The sequence below is a fragment of the Neofelis nebulosa genome, chromosome 2 (assembly GCF_028018385.1).
Source record: "Neofelis nebulosa isolate mNeoNeb1 chromosome 2, mNeoNeb1.pri, whole genome shotgun sequence".
NCBI classification, from domain to species: domain Eukaryota; kingdom Metazoa; phylum Chordata; class Mammalia; order Carnivora; family Felidae; genus Neofelis; species Neofelis nebulosa.
Window position 1 is genome coordinate 209,972,199 of NC_080783.1, and position 24,376 is coordinate 209,996,574.

General features: G+C 59.9%; 1 protein-coding gene across 1 annotated transcript; it reads right to left on the reverse strand.

Moving 5' to 3' along the window:
• Window positions 1-1,085: 1,085 nt before the first annotated feature.
• Window positions 1,086-22,222, reverse strand: PADI6 (peptidyl arginine deiminase 6). Its single transcript, XM_058718915.1, has 16 exons — window positions 22,103-22,222; window positions 21,553-21,736; window positions 19,733-19,805; window positions 17,083-17,150; window positions 16,488-16,602; window positions 15,346-15,471; window positions 11,119-11,297; window positions 10,752-10,855; window positions 7,428-7,539; window positions 6,195-6,302; window positions 5,826-5,980; window positions 5,029-5,185; window positions 4,785-4,908; window positions 3,642-3,712; window positions 2,385-2,546; window positions 1,086-1,541 (listed from the first exon to the last, which is right to left on the reverse strand). Exons 1-16 carry the CDS (start codon window positions 22,192-22,194, stop codon window positions 1,296-1,298), a joined length of 2,076 nt encoding a protein of 691 aa, XP_058574898.1. The 5' UTR covers window positions 22,195-22,222; the 3' UTR covers window positions 1,086-1,295.
• Window positions 22,223-24,376: the final 2,154 nt, after the last annotated feature.

The following is a 24,376-nucleotide window of genomic DNA, read 5'->3' on the forward strand; positions in this document are numbered from 1 at the left end:
GCTTCTTTTTCGGACACAGCAGCTCCGTTTTCCTCTGCTCCCTGCAGGTGCAGCCCCAAGGCTGAGGCGCGCACGAGAAAGATGGGCTTCGGGGGAGGTCGGGGTTGAAGGGGGAGCAGAGCTCCCCACTCTCCCTGGAAACCCGTGCCCTTCAGGGAGGGGTCCGCCCTGCACTTGCCCGACTCAACAATGGCATTTGTATGGGCCCCGCTCGAGCGTCGGGGAGGAGAGACCGGGCATGGAAAGCACCGGAACAGTGGTAGGTTTCATAGACCAAGAAACACGTGTTCTCCTTCCCCACCACCCGTTCCTAGGGGAGCCTGAGCCCTAGTGTCCCACAAGCCCTGGTTGAAAATGTGCCCCTCCGGGCCCCGCGTGGGCCCCTGGCTGGCAGCCAAGTGTCCACCAGGGGGCACTGAGGAGCCAGGCAGGTCTGCAGAGGCCCCAGGCACTTCCTGGTGTGCCCAGGCTGATCCCCTGTGTCCTGAGAGCAGCACCCCCAACACGCACACACATACAGGCATTGCCCCCTTTCCAGTGGAGCTTCCCGTCAGCCCGAGGAGGGGCAGGGTGGGAGCAGCAGTGGTTGGTAAAGTAAACACTCCTCTGAGGTTTAATGGCATCTTTGTGCCACCAACCCAGGGGGCTTTGGAGGCCAGGGTAGGCATTTTCTGTCTCCGGGACACTTCAGGCATCATGAGAGGTCCCCCAGGCCTGCCCCTGCTGTAGCCTGTCCCTCGGGCCCCAGCGATCCCCGCTGAAGCCAGCTGCCCACAAGGCCCAATCCCTCCCCGCACCCCACAGCTCCTCCTGCCAGACCTGCCGAGGAGCCCTCCTCCCTTCCCCGAGCCAGGAGACGCTCACGGCTCAAGCAGGTAGATTAGCTGGTCTGAGAAAACTCCCCAATAGTTTGCGTCCAGCCCTGGCCCACTGCAAAGACAGGGATGGGGGGGGGGGGAAGGGGCGGGGAGGAGGGAGAGGGCAGCCTTGTCCCTGCCACCCCCCCCCCCCCCAGGTGGGAGAGCCTGCCCCAGGAGTCCCTTCGCTGTTACCCCTTCCTCAAAACAAGGCAGCTGCTGCCAAAATGCATTCAGAACAGCTCGAACTTTAATGGGTTCTTAGCTGAAGACCGTTTTCTGAGGGGTTCAGGCTGGCAGTGTTGGCTGTCGCTCTGGATACTGCGGGACAGGGTGGACAGGTAAGGAAGGGGTGCGGTACCTCCCAAAGAGGCAGGGGATCCTGATGCTGGTGAACGGTGAGGCATGGGCCGTTCCCGCTGGGGCAGGGCTGGCACGCTAGGCCTGGGGCTCTGGTACCATCCTCCACCATTTGAAGGCAAAGGGCACCCGGCGGATGCTGGCACAGGCACAGAAGTCCCCGACTTCAGTCAGGTAGCAGTCAAAGTCATCAATGAAGGTGCACTGGAAGCCCAGGGGCTCTAGCAACTGGCAGATCTTTTTTTCCAGGCAGCAGGTACCCTTGATCTGGGGCCCAAAAGGCTTGGGGATGCCCAGATTTTTGCCCATCACCATCATCTGCAGCTGTCAGACAGGAGGGACAAGGCCTAGGTAGGGTGTCGGAGCCATGGAGGAAGGCCCCACCCCCTAACAGGGAAACGCAGCTGCCTCTGTGGTCAGGGCTAGACCTCCAGCAGCCCACACAGGGCACCTCGCTGTAGGCGCTGCCCCCTGCAGACATCACCAATCACCCTCCGCAAAATCCAACTCCCCTTTGCCTAGCCCTCCTACGGCCCAGCCGTGTTTCGGCGAAACCGAAACCCTGGCTCGCCAAGGCCTGCCTCTGCAGACCTCCCCGGTTCCTTCCTCTGTTGTATTTCTCTTACACCGGGCGTGAGGTCTCCTTCACACCGTAGTCTTGGTGCCTCTCCTGGAATGCCCTCCCCAACCGGCTCTGGCGGTTGACTTCTGTCCACTTCTCGTTTCCTCAATCGCAGCCTCTTTTCCCCAAAGGCACTCCCCCCCCCCCCAACCTTCACCCCTGCCTGCTCCCAGGAGCCTGTGTCATGCCCAGAGGGCCACACTGGTGGTGTGAAATTAAAAGCTACCCGTGTGTGACTGATGAATGCAGGGCCCGTGTCCCTAAGACTTGGGGGTGGGGGGGGTACACAACTCCCTTCTTCCAACTTTGGGGATGAGCCCAGGGCCTGGCCTATAGTCACTGCTTAGCCAGTCGCCCGGTCTGGGACCTGCTCACGTCAGGGGCGTTCCCTACCTGAGGAGGGAGAGAGGAGCTCCCACCTCCCTTCTTCTCAGGCACCGCTGTCTGCCGTGCCCGTGCCTCTGGTCCAGCACCACGGACGTCAGGAGACCAGCCAGAGTGGGCGGAACGGACCCCCTCCCCGGCCCACCCCCGACGCTCCTCACCAGGTCAGGGAAGTACGGCCTCGCGTAGAACTTCCCCGTCTGCTGGTCGGAGGGGACGTTCGTCAGCTGCTCCAGGCAGAAGAGCTGCGGGATGTCGATGATGTCCCTCTCGGCCAGGCCCAGCTCCTTCTTCACGATGTCACGGTTCAGGTTAATGCACTTCTGCGGGTCGGCAGAGGGCAGTTCGTGGGGAATTGAGGAGCCCGGGGTATTGGCCCGACTCTGCCGCCATCTTGTCTTCATCGCTCACCCCGTGCTGGGAGCCTTTCGTGGCCTGCCCGCCCCCTGATAACCGTGCACACGGTTCCCTTTCTGAGGGGCGGTGGGGCTCAGAGGAAAGGCCAGGATCCCACAGCTGGGCTGGGCTGGGCTGGGCGGGACAGCCACCGGTCCTAATTCTGTAGCATGAAGGCCAAAGGGCCCACAGTCCTGGCCAGAGTGGAGGCTCCGGGGAAGGTCAGGCAAAGAGGAAGTCCTGCCTTGGCAGGAACCCTGCTTCTTCCTTAAGGGATGTGAGCAGTTGCGCTGCCCCTGTCCTTGGGGGCACTTCCTCTCTCTGACCACCTGTTTCCCAGGTCTAGGCATAGGGTTTGTGACCTCCACCCTCAGGATAGGAGTCCCCAGGGCTGAGATGCGGTTCCCACCGTGCTGTACCAAGAGGCCTTCCCTGTTTAGCAAAGGTCGGCCCCCGCTGCACGGAGGCTCGGAATACCCCTCCACTAGGAGCCGTGAGGAGCCAGTGGGCAACGCTGTTTGGGCTGATCCTGTGACCTTGGGCAAGCCCGTGGCCTCCCCCAGGCCTCTGCTTCCCCCCGCCCCACCCAGACAGTTGGATGATCTCTTCTGGGAAACTCTTCTCCCCACAGCCAGGGGTTCACACCTTGAGACCCGAGGTGCTGAGTGACCCAGAACAGCACTCATGGGCCACTTGAAGCATGGAGATGGCCCTCAGTCCAAATCTCTTGAATTTGGAGCTAAATTCTTAGGGGATTCGGGGATGGGGTCTCCTTCATTTTCTGGTCAGACACGGGGCAACTTGAGTGGCAGAGAGAACAGGCCTTGGGATAAAATCCAGTCCCCCAACTCATGGCTTAGGTTTGCACCTGGCCTCTTACACCTCGCTCTCCTCAGTTGCTCGGTGATCTCCAGGATCATAGTGTCTTTCTTGATGCTTGGGCTATAGTAAGCTGCTCAGTTAGGACCTGGTCTACCTCCCCCCGCTTTTTGGAGAGGGGCCTTCACACCCTTGGCCCGTACCTCCACATATTCGTTCTGCTTTCTCATGTTTTCATCAGCTAGAAGTTGATGGATGGTATTGGCCTCCCTCCCTGTAGGAAAAAGGAGCGGGTGGGCAGGCTGTAGGCCAGGGAACGATGCCTTCAGGGACAGGCCGGCCTCCCGGGCCCAGCTAACTGGGTATATCGTTGCCCCGGTGACCATGACAGATGGCCCGGCCAGTCTCCGAAGACCAATCTAAGGCCACATGTCCCATCTGGGGACTGACATCAGGTCCATGAAAACCCAGGGAGGGCTTTCACTGCCACCAGCCCCTTGGGCCCTGGGGAGGCAGCCGGAGCAGGTGAGCAAGTGACTTGAGCCCCCACTCACCCCTCACCTGGGCAGCTCCATGCATCACTTGACCTGAACAACGCATGACCTTGACCAGATTATTTACTCTGCTCCCCCACGGCTTTGTCTTTAGGAAAGGGATGCCCAGTTCCAGTCCCCAGCTGAGGTAACACAAAGTCATTGCGTGTGGTGTGTGATTCGTGGTTCACACTTCCTGGATGTCACCTTCTAGAAGTGCTTCTAGGACCGTGTGATTCCTGGGCCCCACCCCAAAGGTTGATTCACCAGATCTGGGCGGGGGAGGGCGGAGCTGAAATTCTGCATTTCTAGAACAAGTACCCCCGCCCGACACTGAAGCTGCACTTAGGGTAGCAAAGGTCTAGAGAACCTCCCAGCAACCCCCTCTCTGGATTCCCTCAGCATTTAGAACAGAAATGCTGTGCACCAGTGACGTTATCTCTGTCTGTCCACTGAGGTTTTCCACAGGGGTGACCAGGGGACCCCTGAACTCCCAACGCCCAGGCACCTAACTCCACATTCCCTGAGTGGATCCAGACAGGAGCGTTGGTAGTGCCTGGTTTTGCCTCCCCCTGCCGTCCCCCAGAGTCCTCTTTGCATATACTCCAGCCACCCCTCAGCCACCTTAGGACTTCTGGCTGCCTGGTCTGTATGCCCCGAGACAGAACCAGATGTTCCGTGGTACAGGTTAGGCTTTTACGCTTTCCTGAGGCTCTTTCAAGCAGGAGGAACAGAGGAAAATCGGCCCTCTGGGAAGGACCCCTGGGAGAGAAGGAGCTGGCCTCTGCCCCAGTGCCAAGGGGCTCTCCTTACCGTTGGAGAGGAGCTGATCCTCTCTGACCTCCTCAAACAGAGTCACGTCTCCGTAGCCCTCTCTCTGTTTCTCCTCAAACAGCCTGTAGCAGGAGCTGGGGCTGGCCAGGAGCAGCCGGAAGCCCTGGAAAGAGAACCAGGGTCAGATGCGAGCTAGCTTCCTCCCCAGAAGCTTCCAAGGGGCTTTAAAAGGTGGGAGGCCCCCCTCTCCACCCCTACACCCCCACCCCCACCCCCACCAGACCTTTTCGCCCTCACTCTTGTCCTGTGTGGGGATAAAGCACATGAACTCGTCTATGTGGCCGACCATCAGCCAATCCGAGAAGAGCTCCACCGGGGCCTGGACTTGCTGGGCGTAGAGGAAGTCCCGGAGGGCCTTGCTCATGTCTCGGCCCTCCTTGCTGAGGGGAAGACGGAAGGAACGGCCCCTGAGCCAACATGGTGTGGTTTAGGCCACCACCTACTCCCCTTGGGCTACAGCAGTGGCTCAGTTAGGACCTGGTCTACATCCCCCCCGCCCCCCCCCCCCCCACTTTTGGGAGAGGGGCCTTCACACCCTTGGCCCATACCTCTACATGGTCATTCTGCTTTCTCGGGTTCTCATCAGCCATCAGGCTCCCCTTCTGCTAACTGGCTGCTCTGACCCTTGGGCTCAAGTGACCGGTCCATAAACAATGGGCTAAGAATCTCTTACTCCGGCCCAACTCAGGACGGACGCCAGAGGATTCAAGCTCGAGAAATTCTGACCCCTGGGACACAAGTATCTCCTGGATGTCGATTAACGGCCACCAAGAAGTCCATACATCTTGTGGGAGGAAGCCCCTAGAGGTCACTAGGCCAACCAAATTCAGCATCCTTCTAATTTAAACCCTGGAATCAAAAGGATGAAGTTTGTCTGCTTTTTCTACCCGGGGTCTCCTAGGACAACCAAGGGCTCAAAAATCCTTTCTGGGCAGTGTTAAGAATGTCCCCGAGCAGATGATCTGCCGAGTCGTGTGGAAGTTCCCTTCCAAGAGGCCACCACCTGGCCTCGTGCCTCACCTGGGGTAAAAGCAGCTGCCAATGAGGATCCTGCCTAGGGGGTATTCTTTCCCTCCCACCTTGACAGGTGGGGACACCATCAGGTTCCCAATGGAATCCATGCTGGCCACCCTGTGGTCCTGGGTGCACTGGATCACGTAACCGACCCCTGGGCTCTGGAAGGAGACCCAGTGGGGCAGGGGTGTTAGGAAGGACGGGCTTTAGGCCCCAGTCTTGCCCCTAATCCAGACTTTCAGGTAGATTCCCACCTCCCCGCCCCTTCCCCAGGAGGCCACTTGGGACCTCCCCCTCGGCACCCCATCACTTCCAGGCAGCCGCCAGGTCCGACAGGTTGGACCGAGTTCAGATCAGCCAAACTGAGCCCCACACCAGTGAGTATTTCATGGGGAAATCTTCCAGCGTGAGGGCCCGAGGGGTGTCGAGGACAAAGGAGAGCGTCTTGTGGGGAGCCTGGGTGTAACAGAAGGCCATCTCGTCCTGGAGGAGACGGGAAAAGGAGTTGAGTTCTCCCTGCTCCCTCGGCCAGTTTTCCTGCCTGTGTTATTGGCCTGCCAGTCACAATGCTTCCCGCACCCAGGCCACCTCTAAGAAGGGGCGCAACGGGAACCCCTTCCGCCCACTCCTGCTCGGCCCTCGACACCCAGCTCAGGCATCCCCTTCTCTGGGGCTGGCCCAGACCCATTCTCCTACTCGTCACGTTTAAAGCCAGAGTCACCTCAGATCCCTCCTCCCACCTTCCGCACCCCGTCCACGAACAAGCCTCGTTTCATGTCATGTCGTGGGGACGGGGCGGGGAGGGGGAGCTCCTCTCTGGCACCGGTCAGGGGAAACCGCCACGTCCTCGCCCCCAAGTTACTGCAGTTGCCCTGCAGCCAGTTCTCTTTGGTTCTTGCCCCTTCCTAAGGCCAGTTCTGTATTTCTCAGCCAGAAGGGACTTTTCAAAACCTAAATCAGAACACTTCACTCTCGAGGCCCTCCCATCTCATTGTGAACTTGTTTCTGCCCCTTAACCTTGGCTTTAAAAAAAGGTCCCTAATATAGGATCTGGCTCTTCCCTACCTCGGACCTTGTCGCTTTGATCCAGCCCCCACCCCCCACCCCCCACCCCCCACCACCCCAGCCCTTCTGTTCTCCAAACCCTCCAAGTACATGTCCACGTTCGGACCTTCACATCAGCTGTGCCTCTGCCCAAAGAGCCCTGATGTCTAATCTAGCACCTACCCCCAATCTTTGTCTGGCCAGCTCAGTTTCCTGAATTTGAAGGTTTTCCCGACTGTCTAGAGACTCCCTATGGCATCATCTTCACAAGACTTAGAGAGTCCTGTGTCCTTGCTAGAGCCGGGCACGATCTGGCCCATTCTGCTTTATCTCCAGCACTCGGATCGATGCCCGGCCTAGGGTCATCACTCGGCTGCTCGTGGGGAGCAGAGCGCCGGACCTCGGGGTCCTGCCAGGTCGAGCTGGACGCTGAAGCGGGGAGCCCTGCTCTAACCGCCAACATGTGAACGTGCCAGACCCGTTAGCACCCGGGTGTTCTGTGCGTTCTCGAATGGGAAGAGAGTGGGTTGCCCCAGGGGCATGGGGGGGGGGGGCGGGGTTTACCTGGAGCCACCTGCCCAGGCGATTGGGGTCCTCGTAGACAGATGCCACTTGGCTGTTACTCTTCTCGCTCAGCTCCATCACCGTGTTCACAAAACCTTCGACCTGCAGCTCTCTGCCAGGGAGAGAAGCCAACCCTGGGGGAAGCCTTCAAGACTCCGGTCACGGCCTCGCTGCCCCAGGGCCGGGGGTGGGGCACCTCTTTCTGGTCAGGAGAGAGGACGCCTCCGGCCACAAGGTGAGCAGAGCGGCCCTCTCCTGCCTCCTGGAGCACCAGCCAGTGCTTACCGTGTCTCGCTTAGCAGCACTCGGCGCACGGCGGAGTCGGGTCAGGAAATGCCCGCGTCGGTCCCTGCTCTGGTTCCCTAGGACCCTGCTTTGTCCCCGCCCTGCAGTCACACCCCGCGCGTGCCTTCGACCCCTGCCCCAGGCTCTCTCACCTCAGTCTACCCAGAGGAGGCTGGATTTTTCTCCCAAGAAGCCAAGCAGCTCAGCGCCCCCTTGGGAGGGCCAACGAGGTGGTCACATTTGCATGGCGGGTGGGGGTGGGGGTAGACCCTGGGGTCTTAGCGCTGTCGTGCACAGCAGCAGGCTTACGGGACCATGACATTCCTCGTTGGAGACACACAGTAATGTCTGAGGCACGCATTAAGACCGCTCATTTTACAGACAGATCGTCAGGAGTTGAACGCCAGCAAGGTCATACTGTCGGAACTGGGCTAGAGTCTCAATTCTGACACTTCCCACGCCCAAGACCTGCTTTGTTCTTCCATGCTCCCCAAGAACCGATTTCTTAGGTCAACACAGACAAGGCTGCAGGGAGCTCAGAAACCCGACGGGCACCCCTGGCAAGGCCCGGAACAGTCTGCGGATGCGTGCTGGGGGAAGGAGGTGTAATCGCAGGCCGGCGGCTAAGCTGGGTCACGCTGTGCCTGCATACCTCCTCCGCGGGAGAGTGCTAGGAGACCAGGCTTTCAGCAGATGCCGCTTATGTAGTGAACGTCAATCTCCAAAGACAAAGTAGAAGGATCTGGGGTCTGGGGTCTGGGGATCTGTCGTCAGCAAAATCCCTTAAGCTCTTCCTTTTTTATTCTGAAAGGCATTCCTCTGGAGAGCCCTATTCCGTGGAAGCACCCCCACCCCCACAGAAAGCCTATTTCCATTCCGCCCCCTGGGCGCAGAGGAGGTAGAGATCCCCCTCGCCAGGAGGTACCACACGGGGGCACTTGCACCACCTCCAAGATCTCACTCCGGCATCCACCAGGTTTTGCCGCCTCCATTTCCGGCTCGCCCTCGCTGGGACCTCTGGTCCTCAGCTGCTGTCTGAGGTTCTTGACCTTTCTCCTCAGTTGGCTTGGAGTCTAGGATCGTCATCCTTAAACCCTCGCCCCTGTGCTTGGGGCTGACTCACGCAGCAGAACCCCACCCCCCACCCCCACCCCCAGTTAGCCCAGTTCCGTATTTTCTTCTTCCCTAGAACTCCAGTCACTGAAGACAGCTGGAGCAAAGCCCCTGGTGACAGCCGAACCTGGTCCTTAGCACTGGACGGCCATCCTGGGACATCCCCAGTCCCTTTGCTCTGTTCTCCCTCCTGGAGCTGTGGGCAAGCGGTCCTTGTACCAGACCCGTGGACACGTCCTGCCAGCTCGGTTCCTGGAGCGGCCTTTTCCCTCCTGGTAGATTCTTCTCTGCTGGATCATTCCAGCCGTATTGTTCTTGGTTTCCCACCTTAAAAAAAAATGGCCTTCCCTTGCCCCTCCCCGCCACCCCCCTTCTTGCTTTCCCCGTTCAGACCATTTCCTTTGGAGTTTTGCTAAGTCCAACCTTCCCGTCGTCCTTCAGTCCTTCCGCACCCACCGTTCAGGGTTTCTTGCTGCACAGCAGGTGCCCTGCATCTTGCCAAACCCGATGGCGTCTCCTCTCTTCCTCTTGGGGTTTCACCTGGTATCTCCGCCTCCCTTAACGCCTGGGTCTCCACCCTCCTGGTTTTTAATCGAGCTTCTCTTCCTTCGCGGTTGCCTTTGCTAGATTCTTGTCCAGAGCAAAGTGTTCGATCCCTCCAGAGCTCACTGCTCGGCCAGCTCTCCGGCGCGCACTTGCTCCTCAGCTGGGCGTGGCCAGGCCCGTGGCCTTGAACATCCTCCACCTGCCAGGCCCGCCCGGACTGGTCTCAAGCTTCCAAGACGGTCCCTTGAGCTCCAGAAGCTTAGAAACCCAACAGGTGCCTCCAGGTTCAAGTCACCAGAACCAAAGCACCCATTCCACCCCATGTCACAGCAAGGACACCACCATTCGCCTTACTGCAGACCCCAAACTCAGGGCACAGTCTCCTTTCTCTGTAGCCTGTGCATCAGCTAACCTGGTCGGGGCAGGGATGGGATGGGGTGGGGTGGGGTGGGGTGGGGAAGTCTACCTTCAGTACACCCCTGAGTCAACTGCTGTGCTCCCACCCGCTGGCCTGAGCCACTGCTGTGTCCTATGTCCGGCCTGTGCCATTGCAGTGGCTGTACTCGTCCCTGCCTTCTGCTGGGACCCCTGGTTTTCCATATGGCTGGAGCGATTGTACACACAGGACCGTTGATGGTTTCCCATCCGTTTTACCAGCCCGGGTCCTTGGCCCCCTTCTCCCTGTCCTGGCTTCCCCGTGGTCAGGCGCGGCCCTCTGCAGGCCAATGAGCACACGAGAAGCGGGTTAGGAGACTTCCAGGCCTCAGCAGCGACAAGTGACAGCTTTGCCTGGGCTTTGTCTCTTCTGCTCTCCTAGAGGATGGAGCTCGGAAGTGCCCGGCAGGCGGGGGAAGGTGTCACCGCAAGACTGAACAGAGCTGGGGCCCCTGAGAAACCGTGAGAACGATGTTGCCCTCCTACCCGTGGGCATCCGGGCGGGAGAAAGTGGACTTTAAACCACCACATTTGGGGTCTGTCACAGCCCAGGAGGCCCTGCTGCCGTGGCCGGGTCCTCTCCTACCTGCTCTCTCCCAGCCCTCCAGGTCCCCTGGCTGTCCCCGGAGCACACACCTGTCCTTACCTCTCTATGTCCTTCACCCTGCTTGCCAACCCAGGACGCCACCTGAAGTCGTGCCGCTGTCTCCCCAGGACGGGGGAGGGACTGTCACATCCACTACTCCGTCCCTAGCATCATGCACATTTAAACGGGACTTTTGGGGGGGAGGGGGGTCCTGGGGATAGGACTGGGCAGTTCAGGCAGAAGGATCTCACTTGGCCGGGGAGAAGTCTCTAGTCCTTTTTACCCCCGTCACCACGCAGACACAGAAAAGAGTACCACTTACGGAAAGCACAGGACACAGGCACCCAAGGGCCTCTTACCTGCACAGGTAGACCTCTAGAGGCATCTGCGTGCTGGGAATGAAGACACAAGGGGCCACCCGGAATACCACGGTGTCTTTGTATACCAGGGTCTCTGGAATGGACTGAAACATCAGACACGGTCCCGTCAGTGACCCTGTGCGGAATCCACCCTCCCCCAGCACCCCTGCACGCTGCCAGCCACCCAGCTCAACCCGCCTCCGGCCCTCACCCATCCCCCGCGGCCTTCTCCCAAAGGCGGCAGGAAACCCGCGCTCTCCCTTGCTGAGCCTGGCCTTCCCCTGCCCCTGCCCACCTTGAGGTGCAGGGGGCTACCTTCCCCCATAGTCCCCGGTGCGGGGGCTGCTGGTCTACTCGGGGGACGTACCGGGTCTGGAGATTCTTGCACCAGGGAGACCGAGTAGGAAATCAGGCCCGAGAAGTCGGCAGATGGGAATTCCGCAGCTTCGACGTAGAAGGTTTCCTTCAGGTGGTTCTCGAGGGGGGCAAAGGTGTAGGTGTGCTGGCCAGGCCCCAGCAGTACCTCAAAGGTGCTCGAGCTGTCTTCTGAGGAGGAGAGAAGGGACAGGCCAGCTGCTGACGTAGCCTAGTGCCGGTCTCCACATCCGACGGTCAGGGTACCGGCTCGTTCCTCTGGTCAGAGGGACAAGGCGCTCCCAGCCCCAGGAGAACGGGAGCCGAGCCGGCTTTTCTGTGCCCGCAGTTGTGGCGACCGTGCAGGAGGTCACAAACGAGCATTTGTTCGCGAACGAGGGCCCCCCAGACGCTGCTCTCAAAGCCCTGTCACACCTCGAGGGCTGGGGCTCAGAGGAGGACGGCTGTCTTCAAGGCGCTCGGTCCAAGGTAAAGGCTCACGGGAGGTGGTTCTCCCCTTTGACCCCCTTCGGGGAAGAGATCCTAAAAAGCCTTAAAGGGGCAAAGGTGAGCCTGGCAGCCTCGTCTGCAAAGTCGGACGGAAGCACTAGGAAGGCGTCCGTGAGAACGGCCTGTTGGCTGGGCTCCAAGGGCTTCCTGAGAAGCCAAGGAAAGTTCCCATCAGCTGTGTGGAGCCCACCTCCTTCCGGCTTCTCAGGTTGTGAAATAAAAGCCACGCACGGAAGAGAGAGAGAGAGAGAGAGAGAGAGAGAGAGAGAGAGAGAGAAGTTGACCGTACCCTGTGGTTGTCTCTGGTTAATCCGATCCCCGATCTGTTCGTTCTCCGTTTCCAGAGGTCCCCCTCCCTGACCGGAGGCCGCCAGGCTTCCCTACCTGACTTCCTCGCCACTATTCTCCTACTTCTGACCCCCTTCCCCCCTGTGACCGCCCCGCTCTGACGGCAGCTGCTCCTCCGTAGAGCCTCTCGACAGACCCCAGGCCCAGGGAATCCCACTCTAGGTTTACTGTGGCCACCGAGGCCCTGAACGACCCGGGCACCGCATCCCGTGCAGACCTCACGCACGGCAGGTGCCGGCTGCCTTGGCCTCCGGTTCCAACGTGCCAGCAGAGGGCCGCTGTGGCCACTGCCATCCCCCGGGGCACAGGCACGGCTCCAGCTCACTGGCCTCTCGCTCTGGGTCACGGCACTGCCGTGGCCTGCGTAGGGGCCGTGCTCCTCCAGACTACTGGTAGGTCTGCAAGAAAACCTTACGGGCACTGACCGCAGCTGCCGGCCCCGGGTGCTCCGGCTTCTCCTGCCGCCGGCCACTTACGGGCTGTGCCGGCCGGACAGCTCCGGCTGGGAACGCTCCCGGGGCCCCCTGCCTCTCTGGTCCAACCGAAGGCTCCTTCGCTGCCCCGGAGCCAGGCCTGGAGGCGGCCAGCCTAGACAGGGTGGGTGGGAGGGACCCCCGAAGCTGCCCAGCACAGCCCTTTTGACTGGATGCAGAGGTTCACAGCTGGTGTGCTCGAGCCCCACGGGGTTCCCAACCGCACACACCGGATTGTTCCGGCCACCACGTGGCACCCGACAGCCGCCTCTGCGGGCCCGGAACCTCCCGCTGCACCAGGGCCCTGGGCTCCCCATGGCCGCTGCACCCAAAGGGGACTCCCCACGGAGTGCTGGAGCGAGAGGGTCCATCCTGGGTGCCCATGGACGCCCACGCACCCTCCTACCCTTTGAGGCAGGTGCTGTGACCGCCACCCGCGTGAGCCGGGTGAGGAGGGAGGAAAAGGTGCCTCACGACCCAGACAGGTGCCTTCCTGCTCTGTTCGCACTCCGTTCTCCGCTCCACTACCCTTGACCTCAAGCCACCCCCCCCCCCCCCCGCCCCTGCTTGGCCTCTGGCTGTCTACCCCTAGCAGGCTTCGAGAGCAGGGAGCGAACGCGTCCTTCCAGAGCGAGAGCCCCAGCACGCAGAGTCAACGCTGATCTGAGCTGTGCTTGTTCTCCTACCTTCCGTGTACCACGGGGTCTGTTCTTCGAACCTTCCAGCCCACTTCTTCATCCCGTAAGAATCCTCGTCCCGTGGAAGGACACGCTCGCGGATGAGGACACCGGCTCCTTGCGTTCTGCGCCCGACTGCCCCCCTCAGCCTCCTCCGTGGACTATTTCAAGCACAGACTCGTCGCAAGGCTCTGTGCCGCCCCAGATGCCAATCTCCACGCTCACGGCCCGGACATCACCTCCGCACAGCTTGTTGGCACCTTCCTGTCTTTTTAGCTCACCTAGACCCCAACCTCTGCAATCCTTCAACCCGGTCCCCACCCTGCCTACTGCCGATTCCTCTTTTCATCCCCCCCCACACACACATTCCGGGAACCATGGCTAAACCCACTCCCTTGCACACGCCATCCACTCCCACACCAAGACCTCAACTCTGGTTAAGCCAGATCCATCAAGCTGTCTTGGGGGCGCCTGGGTGAGTCCGTCGGTTAAGCACCTGACTCTTGATTCCTGTGTCTCCCTCGCTCTCTGCCCCTCCCTCTGCTTGCACTCTTCTCGCGCTCAAAAATAAAGAGAAAAATAAAGCTCTCTTGCACCCACGCAGCCAGAGGAGCCACCATGCTGAAAAGACCCCCCTATTGGGAGAGGACCAAACCTCTCCCCTATTGGGAGAGGACCAAACCTGAGTCACCCTGGACACCACCCCACTAGACACTGGTGTCCCCCTCCCGTCCAGGAGGGCTCCCGATTCTCATAGTCTCATCCTTAGATGCGCTCCCTCCCCTCCGCTGGGTCAGTGCTACCCGCACGGGTGTGCTGCGTTCTGCTGTCTTCAGACATCCCCCCACCCCAGCCTCCCAGTCACTACCTCCACAAGGTCCCCTTTATGGCAGAGTCCTCGGCCGTAGACCCACGGCCTGCCCACTTTGCCGTGGCTCCTGGCCCCACGGCTCTTAGCAGATCGCGAATGATGGTCGTTTTGAAAACAGATTTTTTTGTACCATCGATTTGATCAGCGACACCATCAGCCATGGTGGATCATGGCCCCCACGCAAGGCTTCCTTCCCTTGGTTTCTAGAACTTCAGCTCTGGCTGTTGATTTTCTCCAGAAGTTCCTCCTCGGACTCCTTTGCTCTAGCTTATAGAGAGAGAGCCGTGGTTCTCCCACTGGAGCCTGCTGCAGAATCCCCTAAGGGTTCGTGAAAACGCCGCATGCTGGGTACCCCTGCCCGGTAGGTTTTAAATGCATTTTTAAAAAAACTGAGCTCCGCTCCCAGGGTGGGGCTCAGACTCGCAACCCCGCAATCACGAGTCACACGCTCCACTGACTGAGCCAGCCTCGCGCCCGGTTCCCCCTGGATTCGTGAAGGCTTTAAAAACAAAACAAAACGCCTTCATCTCTCCCCCCGACATGGGGCTCCAACGCCTGACCACAAGATCGAGGGTCGTAGGCTCTACCAACCTGGCCAGCCAGGCGTCCTTCGACAACCAAACAGAAACTTCAGTAAGACCCTGACAGCCTGACACAGAGGATGGAGTCCATGTTCAGCGGGCTACACGGATCACTGCCTCCGTCATCCACACTCGGCGGGCAGCCCCGGGCAGAGCAGTCCTCGTGGCCCAAACCAGGCTTACACCCACGGGTCTACGGCTCACTCCCAGCCCACGTGGGGAAGGACCGCGTACAACCGACATGGGCGGCCTTTCCCTATAGGACAGGGATGTGCCACCCGCCTTCCAGGCTGCAAGGGCTCCGGCTGGGTGGGGTGGGGCGTGGTGCCTGGGCAAACATGCTAGCACGTGCTACTCCGCTCCTTGGCCTCTGAGTTCTAGAGACTTCATACGGTGGGCTCTTGGAAGAGGAGGGAAGACAGACTCTTCTGGAAGAGGCAGCTGGCAGAAGAGCTTATCTGATCTGAGGACATGGGGCCAGTATGCATTGCTCCCCTCCAGCTGCGGAAACCCCATGGGGTGGGCACAATCGTCACCCCCACTGGGGGAAGGTGGCTTGGGGGCCACGTGGGTGACTCACCCATGTGTACAGACTTAGTCTTTGGAAGTGGCAGCCAGAGAGTCCCCGGGACACACGTGTGGCCACACCAGGCCCCGACCAGCAGCCCTAGGTCCCAGCAGCCCTAGGTCCCAGCAGGCCTGCTGAGAGCGACGTGGCCGCAGCTGCTCCCGGCACGATGGAAACATGGGCAAAGCCAGAGCTGGTGCCAGAACACTCACTTTGGGGCCGGTAGACTCTTGCCTTCTCTGCCTCTTCCTTGGAGGTGTGGAGAACCAGCCGGTATTTCTTTAAAGTGCAGCTGGGCCCTTGAACATTCAGGGTCATCTGGGACAGACTCTTGATCTCTGGGCAAAAGACAAGGTAAAAGGTGGAGGGGCCTCTGCAGGCCAGCGCTCCAGAGGTGGAGGGAGTAAGGCCCACGGTTGGGGCTCGTGGATCGGAGCGCCGGGGACCTCGGGGCTCCCGCTCTGGCCCGGCCCTGCCGTAGGTCTCGGCTACTTGCTCCCCGCGTGGCCACAGGCAACCGGCCAGCCTTGGGGTCCGCTTTGAGTTAGGACAGCATTCACCCCACGCGGTTGGGGGGAGTGCACGGCCCCCACAAACACCAAGAATAGGGCCTGGCACGGCCAGTTCCGTGTGGGTTCCCCTCCAGCCTTGGTGAGAACCAGGGCACCCCTTTATACCGCCAAGACCTAGAACGTTGGCCCCGACCTCAGGAGAGGACCAGATCCAAGACTGCTTTTGCCTAAGGCAGGCAGGGATCCTGCCCCAGGTCACGAGAGGGTTTTTAGGGAGATGCTCGCATACCCCTCGTGTGTGTTCACTTAGACTCAACTACTTTGTGAAGCCAGCTGTTTTACAGATAGGGAGAATGAGACCAGGGAAGTTAACACGCTCAAGTCTGTGGCCAGGAAATAGTTTGTTATCCAGTATCAAGGACCCACGGGGCCAGGTGGCTTCTTTCCTCCTCACTATAAACTTCAAGCCTCTGATAAGTCGAGACTTTAGGCGCAGGGCGTCTGGGTGGCTCAGTTAAGCATCCTGATGGGCTCAGGTCGCGATCTCCTGGTTCGTGAGTTCAAGCCCCGTGTCGGGCTCTACATGGCGATCTCAGGGCCTGGAGCCTGTTACAGATTCTGTGTCTCCCTCTCTCTCTCCGCCCCTTCCCTGCTTGTGCCCTCGCTCTCAAGAATAAACATTAAAAGAGAGACAGACAGACAGACACGGTTTAGGCTCAGAGGGGGACCTCAACCTAGAATCTGCGTTTGCTGAGGGCTGTGGCAATGAAATCCCAGGGAAAGCTCGGTGCCACGAAGCAAAGGTGGCAGGGGTCCCAGGACAGCGAGAGGCCAGTTCTTACCCTCGGGAAAGAACACCCTCGTGGTCTTCTTGTCCATGCTCTGGCCCTTGTCGGTAGGGCTGCAGTTCACAAGCAGGATGGCACCCCAGCCACTGGGTCCCCAGACCCAGTTTTTCTGCAAACGTAACAGGAATGCTGATTCAGGAGGAAGCCGGGTAAATCCTGCTTCCCAGACACCCCCCCACACACACATCAGGAGCAGAGCCAAGACTTTCTCCAGGGGGACAGGGACCTCTTTGCCAACACAAGTGCTTAATAGGAGAGGGTGAGGTCAGGGGAGCGAGTCGAGAGGGAGCGAGTCGAGAGGGAGGGAGGAAGCTGGATGTGGGTCACAGCTCCCTGCCTGGTCTCAGTGCCGGGGGAGCAGGGATACAGGCGGACGAGAGGAGACCCGTCCCGTGCAGAGGGGCCAGTCCCAGGTAACCACACAACCAGGCTAGGATGGGGGGCCAGCGTCCCCAGACGTTTTCGTTTTGGGGGCAGAGCTAGAAATGGACGGGATCAGCTCTGACTGTATTGCAGGAACGGGACTTCAGAGGCGTTAGCAAATCCAGAGAGAGTCTGTGGGCCCACGCCCTTCCCCGGGCAGCCTCACCTTAGCCTGCTTGTCACTGGCCACCTCGACTTGCCCGCTGCGGTAGATGTCCACGTCTAGGGAGACCACTGAAACGAGAGGGAAATTCACCACCACCACCTAGACCTGCCGGGTGGAGCCTCGAGGCGGTAGGTGATCCCAGCGCTGCCCGAAGCTGGGGCCAGGGATCAGCGATGCCCCACCTCCCGGGCATGCTGCCAGCTTCGAAGAAGAAAGCTCCTCAGAGGCCGACCGCCTCCCGTGAGCAAGCCTGGAGAGGACCGGTATCTGGGCGTCTCCCCCAACCTCCCGGCAACCCCCAGAACGATTCCACCGTGGTCCTGATGCGATCTCGTGCCACTTGGCCTCTACCCAGGTGACGCCTACCTAGAGGGCCCGCTCTCCAGCCTTCTGGAAAGCTCTTGGCACTCTCAGACTTAGGAAAGGCTCCATACGTGGCGATTCCAAGCCTCTCAGAACTTCAAGATCCAGGCTCTGCCCAAAGATCACCACCGAGGCTCCTCGTACAGTTTCTACATGCTCCACCTTGTACCCCTCCCGCCACCCACTGGCCACCGTGTGCCTTTACCCTGGCTGTTTTTATGCACAGCTCCCATCTGATGTGCTAGGTCCCGACCGGAACATCAGGGCCACGAAAACAGACCGCAATGGCCACATACACTTAGCACCTGGTATGGATGCTCAGGGACCAGATACTATGAACCTCGTCATCTTCAGTCTTAGGGAAGAGCGTGTGAGCGTGCGCATACACAACTCCCCCCCCCACCCCCCCCCGGCAAGGGTGAAGACGGAAGTAAAATGCACATCCTGCCCGATGGTAGAAATGCCATAGGAAACAGGGGAGCAGGTGGAGGGATAGGCTTTAGTTTTAGGTCATCAGAGGAGTCTCCCAAATTGAAACGTGAACAGAGGCCCGAAGGAGGCATAAAAGTGATCAGTGTCCATGTTTAGGGAAAAGCAATTAGAAGAGGAGGTGCCAAGCGGCAAGGTCAAAAGTCAAGCGGCCAGGGTGCCCTGGGCGCCCACAAAACCTGGGTGGCAGGGAGGCCAGCTCTGACCCGGGTACGCAGAAGCAACAGAAGGCTTTGATCCCCGGAGACCTTATCAGATAGCCTTCTGGAGACTCACCGCTCTGGGGGCCAGGTCAGGGGTGGACCTGTAGAATGGCAAGGATGAGACAGGGAACCCACGCAGGGACCCAAGCAAGAGGAGGGTGGCTTGGACCAGCCAACAACGTCCAAGTGGCCTGTGGCCGCATTCCAGCCAGCTTTGAGGAAACGGCAGCAAGGTACGGGGATTGACGTGGGCAGAGGGGAGAAGGAAGGGGGACATCCAGGGTTGGGGCCTGACCAGCTAGAAGCACGGACCATGGTCCACGGTGATGGGAAGACCGTCAGCAAGGGAGGCGCTGGAGGGAGAGAGAACGAGTTCAGTTTGGGTCCTCCTACTCCGCCACCTTCCCCGGAAGTAAAGCCAGTTCCATTTGGGATAGATTAAAAGTTGGAGACCTTGGTTAGACAGGAAGGAAGGAACACTGGGTCAGCAGATACAGGGGTCAAGTTGGCGGGAGATGCGTGGCCGGAAGAGTTTGGGGGGGGGGGATCCTCACTGCAGAGCCATGTGACCTGCTGCCTGAGCCTGAGGCACTCCCACCAGGCTGGGGTGGGCGGCTGGGTGATAAAGGATCCAGCAAAAAGGACCCGAGAAGGAACAGCCGGCTGGGTAGGAAGGAAACAGAGCGCAGGGTCCCCGAAAAGGTTTCAAGTAGAAAGTGTCAAAGGGTAACCGGTTGTATTAAGGCTGCTGTCAGGTCAAGGCAGGGGAAGACAGAGCAGACTACTGGGCTTAGTGAAGCAGAGGTCGTTCAGGTCCTTCCTAAGGGCAGCGGGGGGTCGGACTTGACAAAGACAGACAGACAGGGGGTGCAGAGCTAGGGGAGTGGAGCTCGAAGAGGACACAGAATCAGATCTCAGAGAGCACAGGTTAGTTACATCTTGTTCCTTAAGGAGAATAGGCATACAGCCTGCTCCCATTAAATGAATGGATGGGATGGCAGGGCGCCTGGGTGGCTCCGTCGGTTAAGCATCCGACTTCAGCTCAGGTCACGACCTTGAGGTTCAGGAGTTCGAGCCCCACCGTCGGGCTCTGTGCCGACAGCTCAGAGCCCGGAGCCTGCTTCGGATTCTGGGTCTCCCTCTTTCTTTGCCCCTCCCCTGCTGGTGCTCTGTCTCTCCCTCTCTCTCAAAAATAGATATTTTAAAAAAAAAAAAGGGGGGGGGTTAGGATAGCTTGTTCTGGAATGATCCAGCAGAGTGGAGAAAGGGGAGTGGCTTCCTATGGCAGCAAGTTGCTGAAGGAAGGTTCTGAATGAGAGGGGGAAGGATCGAATGGGAGCATGAACCAATCACCGGACCTACCAACAGTGGTACCCGGGGAGGCGGGAGGCAGGCGCCGGCCACGAGTAGGTATGGAAAACGAGGAAGCCCAGGGAAACCCCCAGGTCTGCTCTCCGAGAACAAGGCCAGCAGTGACTGAGCTCTGAGGGACCGTGTGAACAGGCATGTCGAGTGAACCCCTCCAGGACCCACGGGAGACACCCTGTTGCCGGGAGAGCCCCTCTGCTCCCTGTCTGGGGTGGGAACATACTCACCAATGCCAGTGAGGCAGAGCACAGCCGTGGCCACTGGGGCTTCCTCATCAGGCAGATAGTAGGAGACCAGAACCTGTGGAGACAGCAGCCAGAACCCACGGGAGGGGAGGGGACAGGAACAGGACTTCGGCTAAGTACCCAAGTTCAGCCACTCGACTTTGGTCTCCTCTTACAGCTTCCAACATCTGGGAGCTGGGGCAGGGTCACAGTCCCGTCTAAAACCTGCCACGACCCCACCAGGCACTTCCACACGGTGGCCCCACCACACCCCACGCAGGTGGGCTCTACCCCAAGGTCAGAGAGACCAAGGCACTCGGCCCTACAGCGCTCAACTAGGAAGTGGCAGCACAAGGTTGAAGTTCCAGGCCGCCTGGCTCCAGAGGTCAAGCATCCCCCAACCGTCAAACTACTCAAAAGGAAGCAGGACACCCAGGGTGGGGACTGGAATCGGAACTCGGTCTTTCCCACATCCTGCACCAGACTGTTTCCGGGGGGGTGGGGGTGGGGTGGGGGGGGCCTTTCTACTTTAGACGAAGACCTGCCCTTTGGCCACCGGTGGCCTGGACCACAGAGCTTCGTGACAAACCAGAGAACGAACCAGTAGCTGGGGCCATGCTTTCGTGCCTGTGACCCATCACCTGTTCCCAAATGGAAATTTAGGTCCTCCAAGGTCTAGCGTCTCCCCAGCGGGCCACTCCTGATGGTTCTGGAGGCTGAGCCCCCGGGCAGAGAACGCTGCTCAGGTCCTCCGGGCTCAGCCAGGATAGATCGCAGCCCTGGATGTCACCTGTGAGCCACGCTGCCCTCAAGCATGCCACCCACTTCCTAGGGAGTCGCCAGCCCTGGGCACAGAGCACGGAAGAGGGTGTGTACCACCCTCCTGTCATCGGTCAATTACCAGCGGACCCCTCCAGCAGGTTCTGCTGGCCGAGCGCCCTAGTCCTGAGCGGGCCTCACCTGTGTTCTCGCCCTCACCTCACATTGGAGTCACCTGGAGGGAACTGTGACCCACAGAAGCCAGGGGCTCGCCCCCAAAGGCTGACTTAATTGGCAGGGGGTGTGGTCTGGGTGCCATCAGCTGCCGTCCCAGACCCACGGCCAGTGCCAAATCCGTGAGGAGCCTGCCCTGCAAGGAACTGATCCCCCCCCTCCCACCCCGCTGACACCACTGGGGCATTAGGGAGACAGCATGCCCAGGAGAAAGAGCACGGTCTTGGGCTCACATTCGAGATCTGCCCCACTCGGGTTCTGTCATTTAGGTCGAGAGCAGTCCTTCTGTGCCTCAGTTTCCTCGTGTGGAAGAGGAGGGGCAGGCCGACCTCTCGAAACGTGACTCAAGATACCCATTACACATCATGCACTTAACACACATTAGCTCTTACGTCCCACTGAGATCTGCACACCCAGAAGAGCAGCCTTAGCCAGAAAGCCCACCTGAGTTTTGCTGCTAGAACCTTTGAGCCAGACTTTGAAAGCAGCTAGCTGGGAAGCTAGCCGGGTATCTGGTCAGGAGCACACAGGGTCAAGACAGACGTGCTTGAGCTTGAATCCCGGTTCTGCGGGTCACTGGCTTGGGCAGGGTGCTTCCTCACCCAGTGAGTCTGTTTGCCTGTCTGTATAATGGGGTCACCGAGGGCCCACCTCACAGGTTTGGCACAGGCATCGAAGGTCATACCGAACGCCTGCACTGCGTTTGTCACGGACTCCGGGCCCAGGAAACACCAGCTTTCAGGAGGGAGACCCCCCAGGGCGGGGGCTGTGTCAGCTCCCTCCCCTGGGAGATGAGATTCCCCTCCCCCACCTCCCGCCCCCTGACTTACCTTGTCACCATCGGGGGCAGAGCTGGGGGAGATCATTTTCACCAGGACATCCATGGGATCAGACAGAGGCCACCGGGTCGTGGCCGTCTCCTCCTTGGTCATTAACGGGGACGTGTTGTGGATGTCAACCAAGACCCCCGGAGAGCCACTGATGGTAAATGACTTGCATTTCTCCGGGGCACACCTGCTGGGCCCGACCAGGAGACAGACTCTAGGGCATAAGAACCTCAGGGGACGGCCCCTCACCCTCTCTCTCCTGAGGGCACTTTTGTGGTCCTCACACAACTTCAGCCCCACTCCCACCGCCCCCCACTGCAAGGAGCCCTGTTCTCCCTCCCACGGAGGCTCTAGCCTGGATCGCACCCTCCCACTGAGCCTCCAGAAGTTACCAAAGCTGCATCTTATTTATAAACCCATGGAGGGAGGAGCGGCTTAAGCTGGAAGGGATCCCTACAGGGGAAGAAACATGACCTAGTCCTGGGGATGGGGGGTGGGGGCGGACAGGCACCAGCCTCCCTGCTCAGACCCACCCCCGGAGCCAGCTCCTCACCCACTGAGATCCAAGCAGATGTCCACACCCAGCACGCAGAGGGCATGGACGGGGCCGTCCAGGGACAGGTGGACGAGGCTCTGGAAGGACATGCCTAAGGCCTCCAAGGTGGCTGCCCGTTCGACAACCCTCCCTCAGCACAGCGGTCTCAGATAACCCCGGGGTCTCCCCCCACCCCTGCCCTCCCCTCTTAAGGGCTCAGGGCCTCTCCGGCCCACCCCCCCCCACCACCCCTGCCTTGTTAAGGCTTCAGCAGCTGCCCAGGTGTGACTGATTTGCTCCACTGAGACCTGCCGATGGGGGGTGGGGGTGGGGTGGGGTCTGAGCCCCGTCGTCACTAATCCATCAGGCAGCCAGTTCCCACAGATCCAGGGCACCTGCGGCTGGCTGCTCAGGTCTCTGGCCTTCAGCTGGGAGCAAGGGGGGCGCTGGGAGGCTGGCGTGGGGTGTGGGGGGGGGCGTGGGCAGGATGGCAGCGTGTGGCAACATCGCCCGACTCTGGGGCCTCTCGGGCGTGTGTCTGTCCTGGCAAACGAGGAGCAGAGCCCGGCCAAGCGCTGGACCAGCGTTTCCCAGGCCACATGCTGGTTGCAAAAATGATCGGGAGGCTCGTTAACGTTCTAGATGCCTGGGCCCGGCAGGTCTGGGGTGCGGCCCATCCCCAGGTGGTGAGGGGGCGGCGGGGGGGGGCATTGCTCCTTGTCCACAGCAGTGTCAGCCGCTCCCGGAGGGAACACAGCGAGGGCCCGGATGGCACGCGCGAATGGAGGGGCCCCTGCGGAGCCCAGGTCGCCAGCTGCTCTCCGTCTTCCCTGAGCTCACTGGGCAAAGAGCTCCTCCCCGGCCCAAGAGACTCACCAGCTGACTTGAAAGCTGTGTGTTCGTTCCACATTTGACGTTTCATGTTACGGGTTATTCTTTTTTTTTTTAACATTTATTTTTGAGACAGAGCATGAACAGGGGAGGGTCAGAGAGAGGGAGACACAGAATCCGAAACAGGCTCCAGGCTCTGAGCTGTCAGCACAGAGCCCGACGCGGGGCTTGAACTCACGGACCGCGAGATCGTGACCTGAGCCGAAGTCGGCTGCTTAACCGACTGAGCCACCCAGGTGCCCCCGTTACGGGTTATTCTTGAACAGCTACCTCGTTCACATGGGCCCGAGTTCAAAGAGGCTTGCAACAGAGGGCGCCTCCTGCACGGGACCAAGCACACACGTGTCCGTATCCTCCCCCTCCCTCTTATTTTTATGTAAACGGCAGTGGGTGCTCCGCAGGGTCCGTATCCCGCTGTTTGCACTGGATGGTGTAACTCGGAGGGAAGTGCTTCCTAGCAGCACGTGAAAAGCACCCTCACCCTTGCTCGTGGCTCCGTAGTACTCCAAGCAGGGCCACACCGTTCTCTGCAGACGTATTTGGGTTCGGGCTTTTGCCCTGACGCACAACGCTGTGATGGTGACCCATGTGTCACAGCCCAGGGGGCGCAGGCTGGGTGCTGAGTGGAGACTGCTCGGTCAGCCAGGCTTGTTAGATTCAGGACTGAGAAGGAGAAACCTCCCTCTTTGGAAGCCGGAAGCATGCAGCGTAGCTACCAGGGGTGGCTTTGTTTAGGGGGCTCTCGGAGGCAGCGGGTTGGCCAGGAAGACCCCCCCAAGGCCCTTCTGGTTGGGCTGAAAGCGGCAAAATACAGCCCATGTATGCACTCACCCGCACCCACCCACCTCCCCGCCCGTCTGCTCACACACACGCTGGCCGGGAGGGGGGCTGGAGGGAGGGGATGGTCGGACGAGGGAGGGGTCGCTGAGGGCTGGGCTCTGGGCTCTGGAGCCAGACAGCCTGGGAGCTCTGCCGTCCTCACTGCCCTGGGGTAGCCCTGCCTTGTGTGGGGGTTCTGAGCACCATGAGGACGAGCGCTCCCGGCCTGGAGGATGGAGACCCCTCTGGGCATGGAAGGGACTCGGAGAGATCTAGAGTGGACCCTGCTTCCTCTCCAGGGGCTCCCTGTTCACCACTGAATCTCCAGCACCCGCAGAAGCGTCCTGGACATAGTAGGTGCTCAATAAATTCTTGCGATGTGCACGACTGCATGACCCCTGCAGCCCTCGAGAAGATAACTGAGTGGGCTTCTGACCAAACCGAGCCTAGTTTACCTGGACTCCCATGGCTCTCTACACGCTTGCTCAGTGTAGACGGTCCCCCTCGGCTTCTCAGTGAGGCTGCCTCATCACTCAGGTATCCGGGTCCCGTGGTCACTTTAGGTCACTGTGACGGATGCCA

Bases quoted from the DNA above. Each gene is read 5' to 3' on its own strand.
- PADI6 (XM_058718915.1), bottom strand. From the start codon at position 22,194: ATGTCCTTCCAGAGCCTCGTCCACCTGTCCCTGGACGGCCCCGTCCAT. The intron at 21,737-22,102 runs GTGAGGAGCTGG...CGGGCCCAGCAG, and splicing joins ATCTGCTTGGATCTCAGTGG to GTGTGCCCCGGAGAAATGCA. The intron at 10,856-11,118 runs GTACGTCCCCCG...CTGATGTTTCAG, and splicing joins TGCAAGAATCTCCAGACCCG to TCCATTCCAGAGACCCTGGT.